Source organism: Fundulus heteroclitus, chromosome 4 (assembly GCF_011125445.2).
Source record: "Fundulus heteroclitus isolate FHET01 chromosome 4, MU-UCD_Fhet_4.1, whole genome shotgun sequence".
NCBI classification, from domain to species: Eukaryota; Metazoa; Chordata; class Actinopteri; order Cyprinodontiformes; family Fundulidae; genus Fundulus; species Fundulus heteroclitus.
Window position 1 is genome coordinate 6,950,064 of NC_046364.1, and position 14,572 is coordinate 6,964,635.

The 14,572-nt window shown below is 42.0% G+C and overlaps 1 protein-coding gene across 3 annotated transcripts in view; it reads right to left on the reverse strand.

The window, feature by feature from the left end:
- The window catches only part of lrp4 (low density lipoprotein receptor-related protein 4), a 144,374-nt gene that overhangs the window by 86,892 nt on the left and 42,910 nt on the right, over positions 1 to 14,572 (reverse strand). For all 3 annotated transcript variants that reach the window (XM_021320591.2, XM_012870776.3, XM_021320592.2), the window contains exon 2: positions 861 to 1,007. In XM_021320591.2, coding sequence (XP_021176266.2) covers positions 861 to 1,007 — 147 coding nt within the window. The remainder of the gene's footprint in view (positions 1 to 860; positions 1,008 to 14,572) is intronic.

Below are 14,572 nucleotides of genomic sequence, written 5' to 3' on the forward strand. Positions count from 1 at the left end.
ATGGCAGATCAAGGAATCCCACCTGTCAGTGAGAACAGAGAGGGACTGTGATGCTGCGTCCTTCCGACGGCCTGCTTGGAGCAGCTCACTGTATTAAGCTCAGTGTCATATATAAAACAGTTTGATGTAAAGACTTCCTGCTGCCAAGAAGTAGTAAAAATTTAGCTTTGCATGTCCCTGTATGCGCAGACCTCATTGGGATGAACTACGCCTGAAAATGTGGGGGCCTTTACATGAATGCACTTCTAGTTTAGACATTACAGTCAGGCAGTCTTGTAGACAGCTCAGGGGTCCGATCAGGTAGTGACACAGTGTACCGTAATGCTCCAAATATCCATTGAGTGGAGCAGCTTCCTTGCCAAAAGTCGTACTTACACATTTTAACAGATTTTTGAGCGCAATGTACCACATAAAATCCGTCAGTAAGAACAGCGGTAATCACATATAAGGCGCACCATCAATTTTTGGGAAAATTTAAGGATTTTAAGTGTGCCTTATAGTCCGAAATATATGGTACAATTATGGCCCTGTCAAAAATGTTCCAATATTGTGCAAACCTAATTGCAGCCATATTTTTCTACTGAAAGATAATCATTGCCGACTCCAAGGTGAAAAACAAAAACCTCCAAACAAAAAGAGATAACTATGATCTCATCTTGGGAGACCGACTGTACCTCTTTAATGTCCGGATAGTAATTATTTGTAAAAATTGCTTGTTTTCTTTACTGCAATCAAATAAAAAGTGGAATTTTTAAAGTTAAAAAATAAACATAATATAAGATACGTAGGCCAAAAGTAGGACTATGATAGCTAAAGTTAAGCCTATGCTGAGGATGTGGTTGTAACAAGCAAACACTCACTGCAGCCGTCTTCATCGCTGTGGTCCCCGCAATCATTGTCTCCGTCGCACTGCCATTGGGCCGGAATGCAGGTACACTCCCCGAACGCGCTGACAGCACATGTGAAGTGGTTCCTCCCACACGAACAGTCAGCACTGGCCTGAACACCTGCAAATGACCAGAAGGAGAGGACGTCAGACCTTATCTGACATAAACTGGTGATCCAAATCGTTTGCTTTAGTCATCATTAATAACAGTTTGATACCACTCTATAAACCACAATGCCGACAACACTCAGCAAAACAGATGCAGGAAGCATCAGGTGCCAGGGATGTTTGCAGTTACCAGTTGACCGTTCTGATTCTCAATTGAATTGAGACTAAAAACTGATTTTTACTCCCTTATGTGACTTGTTTCTATCTACAGCAGTTAACTGCTAAATCCCTGTGGAGGTTTATAACACCCGGATTTATGACATCTACAAATTTCTGAAGCAAATCACAGGTACTGTTATGAGTTGCTGCTTTCCAGTTGAAAAAACTGAAAAAAAGAAAAAAAAAAAAAAAAAAAAGAAAAAACATTTAACCTGCAGACGTGTGCAAAGTTGTGAGGCTTCATTTGACAAATGAAACAATACCTTGCTTTCACAGTTCAAATATCACAACAAATTAATATTTAAATATAACCATTTACAATTTCATCTTTTGATCTAACTTAAGAGATGACATATGCACAGGTGCTGATCATATAATTAGAAAAAGTTGATTTTTTTTTTCAGCAATTCCATTCAAAAAGGGAAACTTGTATATTATATTCATTCATTACACAGACTGATATATTTCAAGTGTTTATTTCTTTTAATTTAATTTTGATGAATATAACTGACAACTAATGAAAACCCCAAATTCAGTATCTCAGAAGATCAGAATATTGTGAAAAGGTCCAGTATTGAAGACACCTGGTGCCACACTCTAATCAGCTAATTAACTGAAAACACCTGCAAAGGCCTTTAAACGGTCTCTCAGTCTAGTTCTGTAGGCGACACAATCATGGAGAAGACTGCTGACTGGACAGTTGTCCAAAAAAACCATTGACACCTTGCAACAAGGAGAACAAGACACAAAAGGTCATTGCTGAAGAGGCTGGCTGTTCACAGAGCTCTGTGTCCAAGCACAATGATAGAGAGGAGAAGGGAAGGAAATGATGTGGTAGACAAAAAGTGTCCAAGCAACAGGGATGGCCGCACCCTGAAGAGGATTGTGAAACAAAACCCATTCAGAAATGTGGGGGACATTCCCAAAGAGTGGACTGCAGCTGGATCAGAGCTTCAGGAACCACCAGACAGACGTGACCTGGTTTCAGCTGTCGGATTCCTGGTGTCAAGCCACTGTTGAACAAGAGACAGCATTAGAAACGTCTCGTCTGGCCTAAAGATAAAAAGGACTAGACTTCTGCTGAGGGGTCCAGAGTTATGTTCTCTGATGAAAGTAAATGTTGCATTTACTTTGGAAATCAAGGTCCCATTGTCTGGAGAAACAGAGGAGAGGTACAGAATCCACATTGGTTGAGGTCCAGTGGAAAGTTTCCACAGTCAGGGATGGTTTGGAGTGTCACCAGCCATGTCATCTGCTGGCGTTGGTCCTCTGTGTTTTCTGAGGTCCAAGGTCAACCCAACCGTCCAAAGCTACCAGAACCTAGTTTAAGGACCATGGTATCCCTGTTCTTAATTGGCTAGCAAACTCGCCTGACCATAACCACATAGAAAATCTATGGGTTATTGTGAAGATTAAGATGCGACACGCTAGGCCTAACAATGCAGAAGAGCTGAAGGCCACTATCACAGCAACCTGGGCTCTCATAACACCTGAGCAGAGCCACGGACAGATCGACTCCATGCCACACCGCACTGATGCAGTAATCCAGGGAAAAGGAGCCCCAACCAGGTATTCAGTGCTGAACATGCTCATACTTTTCATATTTCATATAATTAGTGGTGTAACATGATGTTGTGGTCAGAGTTCATCCAACATTAAATATTTCCGGACAAAACAAAGCCTGTATCGCAACGTGCCTTTCAATCGCCATAAGGATGCAACATCATCGTGAAAATAAGTGTAAGATCTCAATACGAGCCCCAGATCTGTAAATGAAGGCTTTAAACTTGACAACCTGTTGCTGAGACTGTAATTCTGAAGGATACAAGGAAGCCATTGGTGAACTGATTCAAGGACTTCTAGTGACGTTGGTCACCGAGACGCTATGTTACGAAAGAATAGAAGCAGCTTCCACCACCTTAAAATCTTTTGCGTGGCAGCATTTTGCTTACATGGTAGAATTTTTAGTTATCTTTTTACTTTGTGAATGATTTGAAAGCACTGTGAGAATAACAATATGGGTTTACTGGATGGGTCCACTCCGATGCATTTCCGGATTTTGTGTTTCCTGAGACAGCAGTTGGTGATTCACAGGAGAGTTTTTCCTCCTCAAGCTTAACCATTACAAAGCAAACAACCACAGGAAAGCATGGAAAGCTTTCATTGACATATTCAATAGTCATCAATGGACTTTGAGTGTCTCATACTCATGATCTAATCAGCCTACATGTCAGAAATGACAGTATATAAAACGGAGATGAGTGAAACAAACAGGCTTATGTTGTAAATGTGCAACATCAGGAGGATTTCTCGTGAGTGAACAATACATTCCCGTGTTTTATGCTTTTCTTGATCTTTTATGTTGTGCGCTCAGCTGGGCTTTATTATGTCATCATCCAGAAAGAGCCTTTACGTAGTACTCCCATGCACAACAAGCCTACTTAAAAAAAAATAAAACTACAGGACGTGTGATAGAACTAATAAACATTCAATCTCATACCAGTTTTGCATGTGCAGATTTTGTTACCCCTCAACATCAAACGACGTCAAATCCACGCAAAAACATTTACGGTTCTCCAAGACTTAACCACAGCAACAGAAAGGCACCACATGATCACACACACACACACACACACACACACACACACACACACACACACGTCGCAGTGACGCAAGACCAGGAGATGGAACAAATAAAGGTTTCCCCATTTTGCTGTCGCTTTGAAGTCCATTAATGACCATCTGTGTGTGTTTGTGTGTCAGTTTAGCTAAAACCAGCCTGCCACAACCCAAGTTTCTTGGAGGGTGTGTGTGTGTGTGTGTGTGTGTGTGTGTGTGTGTGTGTGTGTGTGTGTGTGTGTGTGTGTGTGTGGTTCCTGGCCTCTTCACAAAGGCATCAGTCAACCCAGGAGGGCCTGGCAGGGAGAGCTCAATAACCTTCAGATCCCTCCCACAGCACTAAATTAATGGCCTCTTTCTATTCATTTCCCTCGCTCCGTCTCTTTCTCCTCTTTCCACCATCCTTTCTTCATGTCCCCCCCCCCCACCACCCCCCAAGTTGCCTCCCTTCTTTTCTCCTCTTCCTTACTTTTCCTCCCTCTTCCCGTCCCCTTGTTTCCAGAGCTCCCCACTAATCGGAGTGAAACAGGGATGGCGTCATCCGAGTCTTCCTGTCTTTAAACTTGTCTTTCTAATTTTCTAGCACACTCTGTAATCCCTCGAGTCTCTGACCCTCGGGGCGTGGTGTTTATCCTCCGAGAGACAACAGAGGACAATCAGACTGTCTGCTAAAGTCGACAAGAGATCCTTGGTACTCGTCAGCGCAGCCTGTTCAGCTTAGACCGTAGTGTCGTGAGCTCAGCTCAATTTGTTACCCTGAGCTAATGTACGTTTGAGTCAGATGTGTGTGGGTTTGCATAGCGCTAAATTAGAGTCTGTGAGCTGGAGCAGGAGTCTTGTCAACATGAAGCCACATCAGAGGGCTAGCATTTGTCAAACATGCTTTAAAAAGCAGAGGTCACTAGCTCTGACCCGACCCAAAGAAACTCACAGACTTCCAGGAAGCCACCAACCACACCATTCTGCAAACTTACATAAATTATTCTAAAGCAGTGCAGCTACAACCCTGTACCATCAATCTGCACAAGCACAAGGAATCATTGTGGTGATATTATGGGATACCACCTGCCAGAGGGAACGCTCTTTAAATATTTTCAACAAGGACGAATCAACAAATCAAGGACGAAGCACATTTTCCCCTCAACCGTGATGGACGCTACTGCTATTGATGCTGATATTTAACACTAAAAGTAATGAACTCCCCTGATCTAAACGAACAGATGTGTCACAAGCATGAGAGAAAATGAGAGATGATCCCATCCAGTTCTCTTTTTAAGGTCCTATCCCAATATCAGCATTTAAAGGACAGTCAATACTGGTATTTTCTGAACCAAAGCACTTTCTGAAACATTTATTGTAGCTTTTGATTAGAAATTTAAACCATAGTCACCGATGCCTAAACTACCCTAATTGTTAACCACATCTTCTGATGCATTAAATAATGTATGGCTGATAAATAATAGGCATCAAAAAGAGCTTTCCATATTAATCTTCTTACTCCAAATCTTGACAGACTGATGAGAGGGAACAAAATTGACTTGTGCAGAAGGTAATGGTATAAAACCAAAACTGTTTCAATACCAGAGTGTTCCATACCAGGAAAAATAAATCATGGTTTTGAACATTGATTCCATCACATAGTACCAACACACACTGACCATTTTATAAGGTATGCTTTATTAGCCACTCGGAGCATCACATGGCAAATGTGGTGAAGACGAGTTGCATAATTTGAAGCACAATCAACAGAACCGTGAAGACAGAGGATTTAAGGGACTTTGAGTAGAGCATAGGTGTTGGTACCAGATATGGTAGTCTGATTATAAGAAATCTCCCAGGATCGAATACAGAGTACCCTCTCTGAACACAAAACACATCAAACGTAGAAGCAAAAGGGCTGCAGCCACTTCCATTCGCTACAAAAAGAAAACTTGGGCTAAAATACAACCGCTGCAATATTGGACAATGCCGGATTGAAGAAACGTTACCCTGTACGATGAGGGTCGATTTCAGCTGCGACAGTCAGACGGTCCGGCCAGCATTTGGTGTCAACAACATGAAAACATGACTTCTAACATTCTGCCTCTTATTAATGGCCCACGCTTGTAATAGCAGTGTAATGGTGTGTGTGAGGCGTAAATCGAAGGCAACCTGACTTTTGCTTAGTGTTTGTGAATATGTTTTGACACCCATCCAGGAGTCCATCAACTCTGGCTGCGCACTGCTGAGTGTAATCCTTATTATTTTAACACAACCAGTACATTTTTAGTGTTGATTCCAGTAATTACCCCTAGAAGCCAGAGAATGGTCGTTAATGATGGAAAAACTCCGGGGTTGTGCAGAGAGAAAGTGCAGGGTTACATGTGTTTAGGTTATATTGTTATGTGTAGTAGATCACAGAGTCTAAATGTTCATTCCCCAGCCAGAGAGCATTCAATAATGGGTGGAAGTTATGCTTCTCCATATTTTTTCATTTGTGTCGGTGTTCAACTCATCCATTAGTAAGCAGTGGGCTGCCTACACTGAGTGGCGCCCGGGGAGCAATCTGGGGCTAAGGGTCTTGCTTAGGGACCCATGGCAGCAGTCTGCGGAGATCAAACCGGTTATTTTATTTGCCAAGTATGCCTACATATACAAGGAATTTCACTCTGGATTGAACAATGCTCACGATGTGCTTCCTAAACAATAATACAATAACACATTATGTATTTTCTAGAACGTAAATGTGCTCTACCTTGTCTTACGATTTTTCCATGAGCAACGTTTATTTTGAAATCTTATATATTTCTGGTTAAAAGCGTAGAAAAAGGAACTTTTTATTCAATCAGCCCTTCTGTTGCCTATGAAGCTCTTTGTCACTGCTTTTTAACAGTGTTCACTTCAACACTGGAGTGTTAAAATGTAAGCAATCAGTGAAATCTGACAAATATAATCAGCAGATATCAATTTTACAAACTACAATACATATTTCATGATCAAAGTATGCAACAAGAGTTTGACTGCAAAGTTAAAGTTACACAGTAAAATCAGCCAAAAATCAAAAGGACTGCAGCGTCTGGATGGTGGTAGGTCAACGTCTAAACTAAGGGTGATGTCAGTATTGCATCACATGCCGAGATAAGTTTTAACTTTGAAGAAAATTGTTTAATAATACATAGGATCTCGAAATGCACAGAATAAATCACGGGTTATTACTGATGTTTCTGTCAGGGAAAACGCTTTACTGAAATATTACTTTGTGAAGAAACAGGAACCAACACATTCAAAACAAGTGGCTAAATGACTCCAACCATATAGTCATAATCTTCATTAGCAATAATCACAAGCTAGTAAGAGACTCAGAAAACCTAAAAAAAAAAAAAAAATCAGAATACAATCTGCCCAGACTGATAATGGTGAGAGGAGGCTCACACAGCAAGCAAAAGACAAACATTAGTTTAGCAAAGTATGAATGTATGCCCAAACCAGACAGACAGACTATTATCTTTTTCCTGATAGCAAAAAAAAGAAAAAGAAAATAAAAACTACTGAAAAAGCAAAGAGAGATCATGGGCAGACACCACATTGTTACGTAAGGCTGCAGACAGAGACGATGCAGCAGCCAGGCCTGGCAGCCCAGCGCCTGTGGAGAGCGCCAGCGTGACAAGCCTCTGATGCATCGCAAAGATAACAGATCACAAGCGAGGCTTTTCATGTAGACACAGTAGGTTACTTTGTGCTGTAAATAAATACAGGTTTGACAACAAAATATCTATGTATCAAAGGTCGTTCACGTGAAACATGAAGAGAAAAATTGCCTTATCTGTCCGCTGCTGTGATGTTTGGATTTCCTTTAAACAAAAGGTGAGTCGGGAGAACTGAATGGAAGGATCGCAGAGACAAAGCACCATCAGGACAGGATGAACCTTGTACTTTTACTATCTTGAGCTTTTTTTCTTGTCCAGTTTTGAAGGAGCGCTGTGAAAAATTATGCCCTTTGCAAATTTCTTCCATTTGTTGTACTTCAGTGGTTCTGATCGTGAACAAAATTTCAAAGATAACCAGAGTACATACAAAATGCAGTTTTCAAATGATGATTTCATTTTAAAGGGCAAATGAATTTATAAAACCAAACTTAATAGCACTATTTGAGAAACAAACTTGCTCCCTAAACTCAAAAAGCGGCTGTGCAAAGCTCGTCTGCAACAACTTCTATTAAGGCTTTGTGACAAGTCCTAATGAGTCTTTTGCCTTCCTGTGGAGGACTCTTCTTTACAGAGTTATTTAATTCAGCCACATCTGAAGGTGTTTGAGCAAGAATGGCCCGTATGAGGCCAAGCTACAGCATCTCAATCAGATTTAGGTTTAGACTTTGACTAGTCCGCTCCAAACCTACGCAGCATTACTGAAGTTTGTTTGAGCAGTTAAGAGGTGGCCTGGCAGGTGTGCTTTGGATCACAGTTGTCCTCATGAAGTAACACCTGGATGATCTGCTTCAGGATTTTGTGGTAGGAAGCAGAATTCATGGTTTCTTTTAAATACTAGACGTCATCGAGGTCCAGTTTGTCAATCAGATTTAAGTTCAAGCCACTCCAAAACCTTTAACAAGATTATAAAGGTTTTTGTTTTTTGTGAAAAACTTGAAATAGGTCTTTGTGTTTTGTTTTGTTTCTGTTTTTTTAATGAATCAGCAAAGGTTTTTGCTTTAGAACTTGGGAATGGTCTTTTCTCCCCATTTTCTTTTTTACTACTGAATAATGAAGACAGGTTTTAACTGGTGCTAGTCAGGCCTGTAGTGCTTAGATGTTGCTTTGGGTTATTCTGCAACTCCTGGGAAGGTTCCCCACTGTTCTGTTTTCTCTCTATTGGATGATAAAGGGCCTTACTGTGGTTCATTGGAGTTCCATAGTCTTAAGAAATGCCTTTGTAAAAGTTACTGGCCAGATATGCATTTGTTTCTCAAATGCCCCTGCTTTTCTTCAATTTGAGGATACAAGGTAATTCTCTGTTAAAAGAAGAACATATTACATATATGTAATATGTAGCCTACTTCATCTCGACAGAGATTCTATTTAAAGAGAGTTCTTGATTCTACAGATCTGACAGTAATCAGGAATTAGTCTGGATTGTAAAATTTGACCAAAAGAAATGTTTTTAATCAAACTTGGCTCATAATTTTATAAAAAGGTGGCAAATATATTTTCCATATAGTGCGAGATTGGCCTAAATAGTAATTTTCCATTTAATAAATTAAATTGATTGATTAAAAATGCTTTTTGTGTTGACTCAGTTTATCTTTGCCTGAGATAAAACACGTGACAAAAAAATTAAAGAAAAATTAAAGAAATCTGTAAGGGTCATATTTTCAAAACGGTTTTGTTTCCAAAGATTTCCAAAGACAGAGCAAAGCCATTTTAACATTTCATGCTAGAACTGTGTTAGTGCTGAAGGTTTGACGGTTCTTATATTTCAATGTTAATTTACAAGAGAAGTGTGTTTGATCGTTTCAGGATTCTGGGAGATTTAGAAAGCAAATTTAGAAAAATACTGATGGAGAACATTTGGTTTCAAAAGAAATAAGCACCAAGGAGGTGAGTTGACAGAAAGCCCAGTGATATATTACACTAATTTCTCTAAACCCCTCATTCTGCTTTGCAGCTAGACGCTATGGCCCAAAGCTAACTTCCTGCAATTTGCCAATTTTCATTGAATTAAAAACACATAGAAGTTAAGTGTGAGCTTGTACGATTAGGACATATAATGATGAACATGAAAGTGTCTTTATCTGCTGAAGACAGAACCAAGGAGGTTCGCTTCTGTGCACAAATGTCCACGGAGCTCAGAACCACCTAGAGCTCAACCCGCTCGAGATGGTTAAGATCCAGGTGCTTTCCCCGCACCATCTTCAACAACACCGTGTCTGCTGTGGATCACTTTTGGTTCTCAGTAACCAATCTTTCTCAGGACCTGAGGTGGTCCTCACACATAGAAACTGTTCAGAAGAAGGCCCAGCAGAGACTGTACTTCCTGTTGCCACTCAAGAAGCGCCTCCTTCCACTGGAGCTGCTGGTCATCGTCTACATTGTCATTATTCAGTCTGTCCTGTGTTCATCCATCACTGTGTGTTTTGGCTCATCCACAAACGGGACAGGTCAGCTGACCGTCCCCGCCATCCGGGGACTTATAAAGGTCTGGAGTCCGAAAAAGGCCAGCCAACATCTCTGCAGACGCAACATATCCTGCGCACACACTGTTCTGATGTTTACCATCAGGTCGGTGCTGCAGACGCCAAAGAGACCATTTCTTCCCCCAGCCTGTCAGAATGTCCAGATCGACATCTTGCTTATTTTTACCAATCCAACCACGTCTTCCCTCTAATGTGGAAAATGTATACATTCATAATTATAAGAAAAAAGATTTCTATTTCTATTTTTTAAACATTGTATTTAAAATGTCTTCATTGAGAGCAAAGTGGATCTGAAGTCATATTCCTTACTGTGTGAAGCAACTTGGTGATTAAAACCGATTAAAACCAACTTGAACTTCAGGTTAAAGTTGGAGAGAGTCTCCAGGGGTGAAAAAGATATCAAGGCCCACCAATGATCATTCCCTTCTGCTACCCAGCACCCCCAACTGTCCGGCAGGCCTGGTGTGGAACAAGACAGGTGGTCTCCTCAAGGTAAACACAAAGCATGAACCCACAAACCCCGGCGAACGCCACATTTAGACCTCACCCACCAACAGGAAGAGCCGGTGTTCATTGACTGAGACCAACCAGAAGCTGCCACGACGCTGGAGATCTAACCAAGCAGTGTTCAAGGTCTGTCCCGGCATTTCTTTATTTGCTCTGGCTAAATGGTCAAATAATAAGTGTGAAGGGTTGAGGAGGGAGCAGAGGGGCCAAAAAACACAATGGGAACCCAGCCCAGAGAGCGGGTGGCCGCACGCTTTAAATGATGTCAAAAGGCTTCCAGTTAATTAGGCATGGACCTCCCGTGAGACTACCTGGAGGGTCAGAGCTGCATCTCTCTGACAGTGTGTGAGAATGCTGCTGTAAAAACGGTGATAAGAGGGAACTTCTGCAGAAGAGACAATGAGAAGGCGAGGACAGGAGCGCGGAAGGAATGAGTCAACCCTTTTGTCCGTCCTCTACCCTCGGCTGGTATTGAGCTGTAAAGGCGCAGCTTCGGCGAGAGACAGCTGCGTCTCGGCATGTCAGCAACTGCTTGGCCCTCGCCGTCCCAAACCAGCTGCATTCAGCCTCACAGCGCAGCGTCGCGCAGCGCCGCACACCAAGAATGGACACAACTGGCGTCCCGCGTCTCTGTCAGGCAACAGGGATCCACAGTCGTCACTTATCGCAGCGTGAGTGTGCTGGCAGAACGCCGCGGATGGCCGAGCACGTTTACAAGAAGGCCGCTCACCTGCGCTGGCTGTCACTCACGAAATGTTCTCCTGCAACACGAATGTGGAAAAAAATGAACACATAGGAGAATTTCTGAATATTTTGGCCTCAACTTATTACATCAAAAATAAATAAACTCAACATTTAGTCATCATTAAGAGATCTGCTTTGCTCTTAGAGGGGTTTTCCATAATCTAATTTTGTCTTTTGGAAATAGCTGTCCAAAGTTGGCAGGGACTGGTTACTGGAATCAAGTTATACTAAGATATTAAAAAGTAAAAATTCAAAAACGGTTAAAGTTTCCACAGTATCATCCTCTATCTGGATGAATCCCCACCCCAACATGTTGCTGTGCACAGCTGGTCAGTGGGCTGGGAGGAGGCTACAACACTTTGCGCATGCTAAAAACAACATTTACATTCACTCATGGATAATTAAGTAATTTCCCTCTGGGATTATTAAAGTATGTCTGATTCTGATTCTAATAGTCATGTGAAAACTAAGGCCACTCGATTCATTTTCTGTTTTAAATCATAATCAAAGAAAAATTAAACGAAGTTATACATTTTTACTTTTAATATGAGGCATTTTTCTTAAAAGCCTGCAGTGTGATAATCTCATTCCACCCCATTCCCAGTCAAACGTCTGCTCCAGAACACACACACACAGGAGATTAATCTTCTATTTTTGGAAAACTGCAGTTTATAGTATTTCTCACTACTAGATTTATTCCAAAATTGCAGCAAATAAAAAAATATATATATATATTTTTGGTTCTTTAGATATTGCAGGTGCCCAAGGTTGTGTTCATTTTAAATACCTACATCATAACATAATGGCAGCTGAAAGCTGATTCCAACACCTACATGGTCCAGAAACTCAATGCTCTGTAGTCATAATGTCTTCAGGTTATACTGAGCTGATTTAAAGTTGCTAAACAGCTCATCCTTCCTGCCAGTCCCCTGCTGTGCATCAGCTCATCCCCACCTAATAATTTAGACGGCGAAGGTTAAGCCACCCTGATGTGGCGAGCTACTAAGTACAGCGACACATTTGGGGCGCGGCTGGGGGAAGAAAAAAAAATGGAAAGCACGACTTTGTGAGTAGAAAAAAAAACAAAAAACGTAAAACTTTAAAGAAGGCATAAACAAAGAACCAGTCAAACAAGTATAGAGCCGATAACATATCTTCAAAGCACTGTAAAAAAAATAAAATAAAACCCTTTGCTGGCTTGCCATGACAACCTCATCCCCCCTGGTGTGCTCAGTCGTGCACACACACACACACACACACACACACACACACACACACACACACACACACACACACACACACACACCAGCGTCCGCTATGCGAAGGAGTTGATCCAGCAGCGGGGTTCTTTTCACGCTTGCTCATCACAGACTTTCATTAAAACTTCAGCCTTATCACACTGCAGGACTCAATCACTTCCCTACAACATAACTCGGCAGGAGAACATGACGGTGTGTGTGTGTATGTGTGTGCCGTTGGCCTGCCTCTTAAGGCCAGACCATGAAAACACTTCTTTAACCATAATGAAGACAGATCCACATGGCTTGATAAACAAATAATCACACATGCCCTTAAACAAATCACTGCCTATTAGCCCGAGTGCAAGTCAGAGGTATGAGGGCAGATGCTTTGCTTTATTCACTTGAAATAAACCAAAACAGCATAATTACACACATGGTGATGGATAATTATCTTGCTGCTGAGGGTTAGAAATTAAAGGCCCATAAACATGAGTTGTATACAAGTTAACACACACACACACACACACACACACACGCACACTTTATGTTGTCCACGGCCAGAGCCGCGGTCTCTCTGAAGTCGCTTCAAAGATAGCGCTTAGTTGGCCAGGGTTGACTGACTGGCTGCTGGACAAGCACCGAGACCGACAACCAGCGAAGAGATACATGAGAGGAAGGGGGGGGGGGGGGTGGAATTACAGCTCGCAAACTTGCAGCTTTCAGAAATGTTTATACAAGAGGGGGTAACAGAGGGAGAGGTGCAAACATGCACTGCAAAAGCGTTTTATTTTCCTCTGCCGTCAGCCTCTTGTGATGACTCCGGCGGCTGCCCACTGTACTTTTGTGGCTCTGGGACTTCCATGTGTTTCTGCGCTCCATACCCAACTTGAAAGACACAATAAATACTATGCATTTATGATCAAAGGGTAAAAAAAAACGGAAAAAAAAAAACCGCACAAAATAGACGCATGATAACTGCTTCCATTTGGGCTCTCCGAGTACGGAGTGGAGTTTCCTTTAATGATCGAACGGGAGACCGGCTGGCCAGTTCTGATGCAGATAATGAAGGTTGGACACAGAGTGCAGAGGCAAGGCATGCAGAGAGCTGCAAGTCTACAGTCAAGAGCTGGAGTGGGAGGACGCCAGTGGTGGTTCTGAGCACTGTGGGTGAGAAAGCAAGTGTTCAGAAAGGAATCAAAAGGTTCTGTGGGGTGGGTTCGCCCATTACTTTAACAGCAAATGGAACTGAACCGCTAAGGTGAAGAGGATGAATTAGGAGTGAAAAAAGAAAGTAATGGAACTTTAACTGAGACGAGTATAAACATCACTGCACCGAGCATTACATTTCTTTTTTTTTTTTTTTTTTTTACACATGCTTCATATTTACACGTCATTACAGATTGCAAAGTGTCGCTGCAGCTCTACGGGGAATCAGACATTAGGAGCATAAAGCCAGGTATTGGATCTGGTATGGATAAAATTGTTTATGTGCGTGTGGGTGTCTGTGCGCAAGAGGGTACATGCATGCATGCCTGCGTGCGTCAAAGCCCCCAGTGTAAACACAGCAGAGCTCTGAGCTCTGCCTCTGGCTGTGAACACTAGACTTGCTGCACAATGTGCTGAGTGAGCACTTGGTGTCCGAGCTCTCTCTAATCCACAGATTGACTCTTTGGCCAATCGACTCGCCCAACACACACACACACACACACACACACACATCCACAAGCAAAGAGACGCATACAACTTTCCACCGTCCTGGCTTTAAACCCTAAATTCCACCGGCCGAGGCCTCCGTCGGGGGCCAAAGCCTCCGCAGCTCAGCGTTCTATTCAGAGGAGATCACACCCAGATCAGGCTGAATTTTCAAGTTGTTTACGCTGTTTTGGGCTAATCTTCACTACAAATTTAGTCTTTATTGAACAATTAAAATCATCCAGCTACAAGAAAATAAATGTGCTGCAGGTTTTGTGACACAGGGAGGTTTGAAGGAAACTGCAAACTGAAGAGAATACAAGGTTAGCACCAACTGAATTTGTCCCAAATTGGTCAGATTATTTGGAAAACAAAATGAAGTGCAAAAAA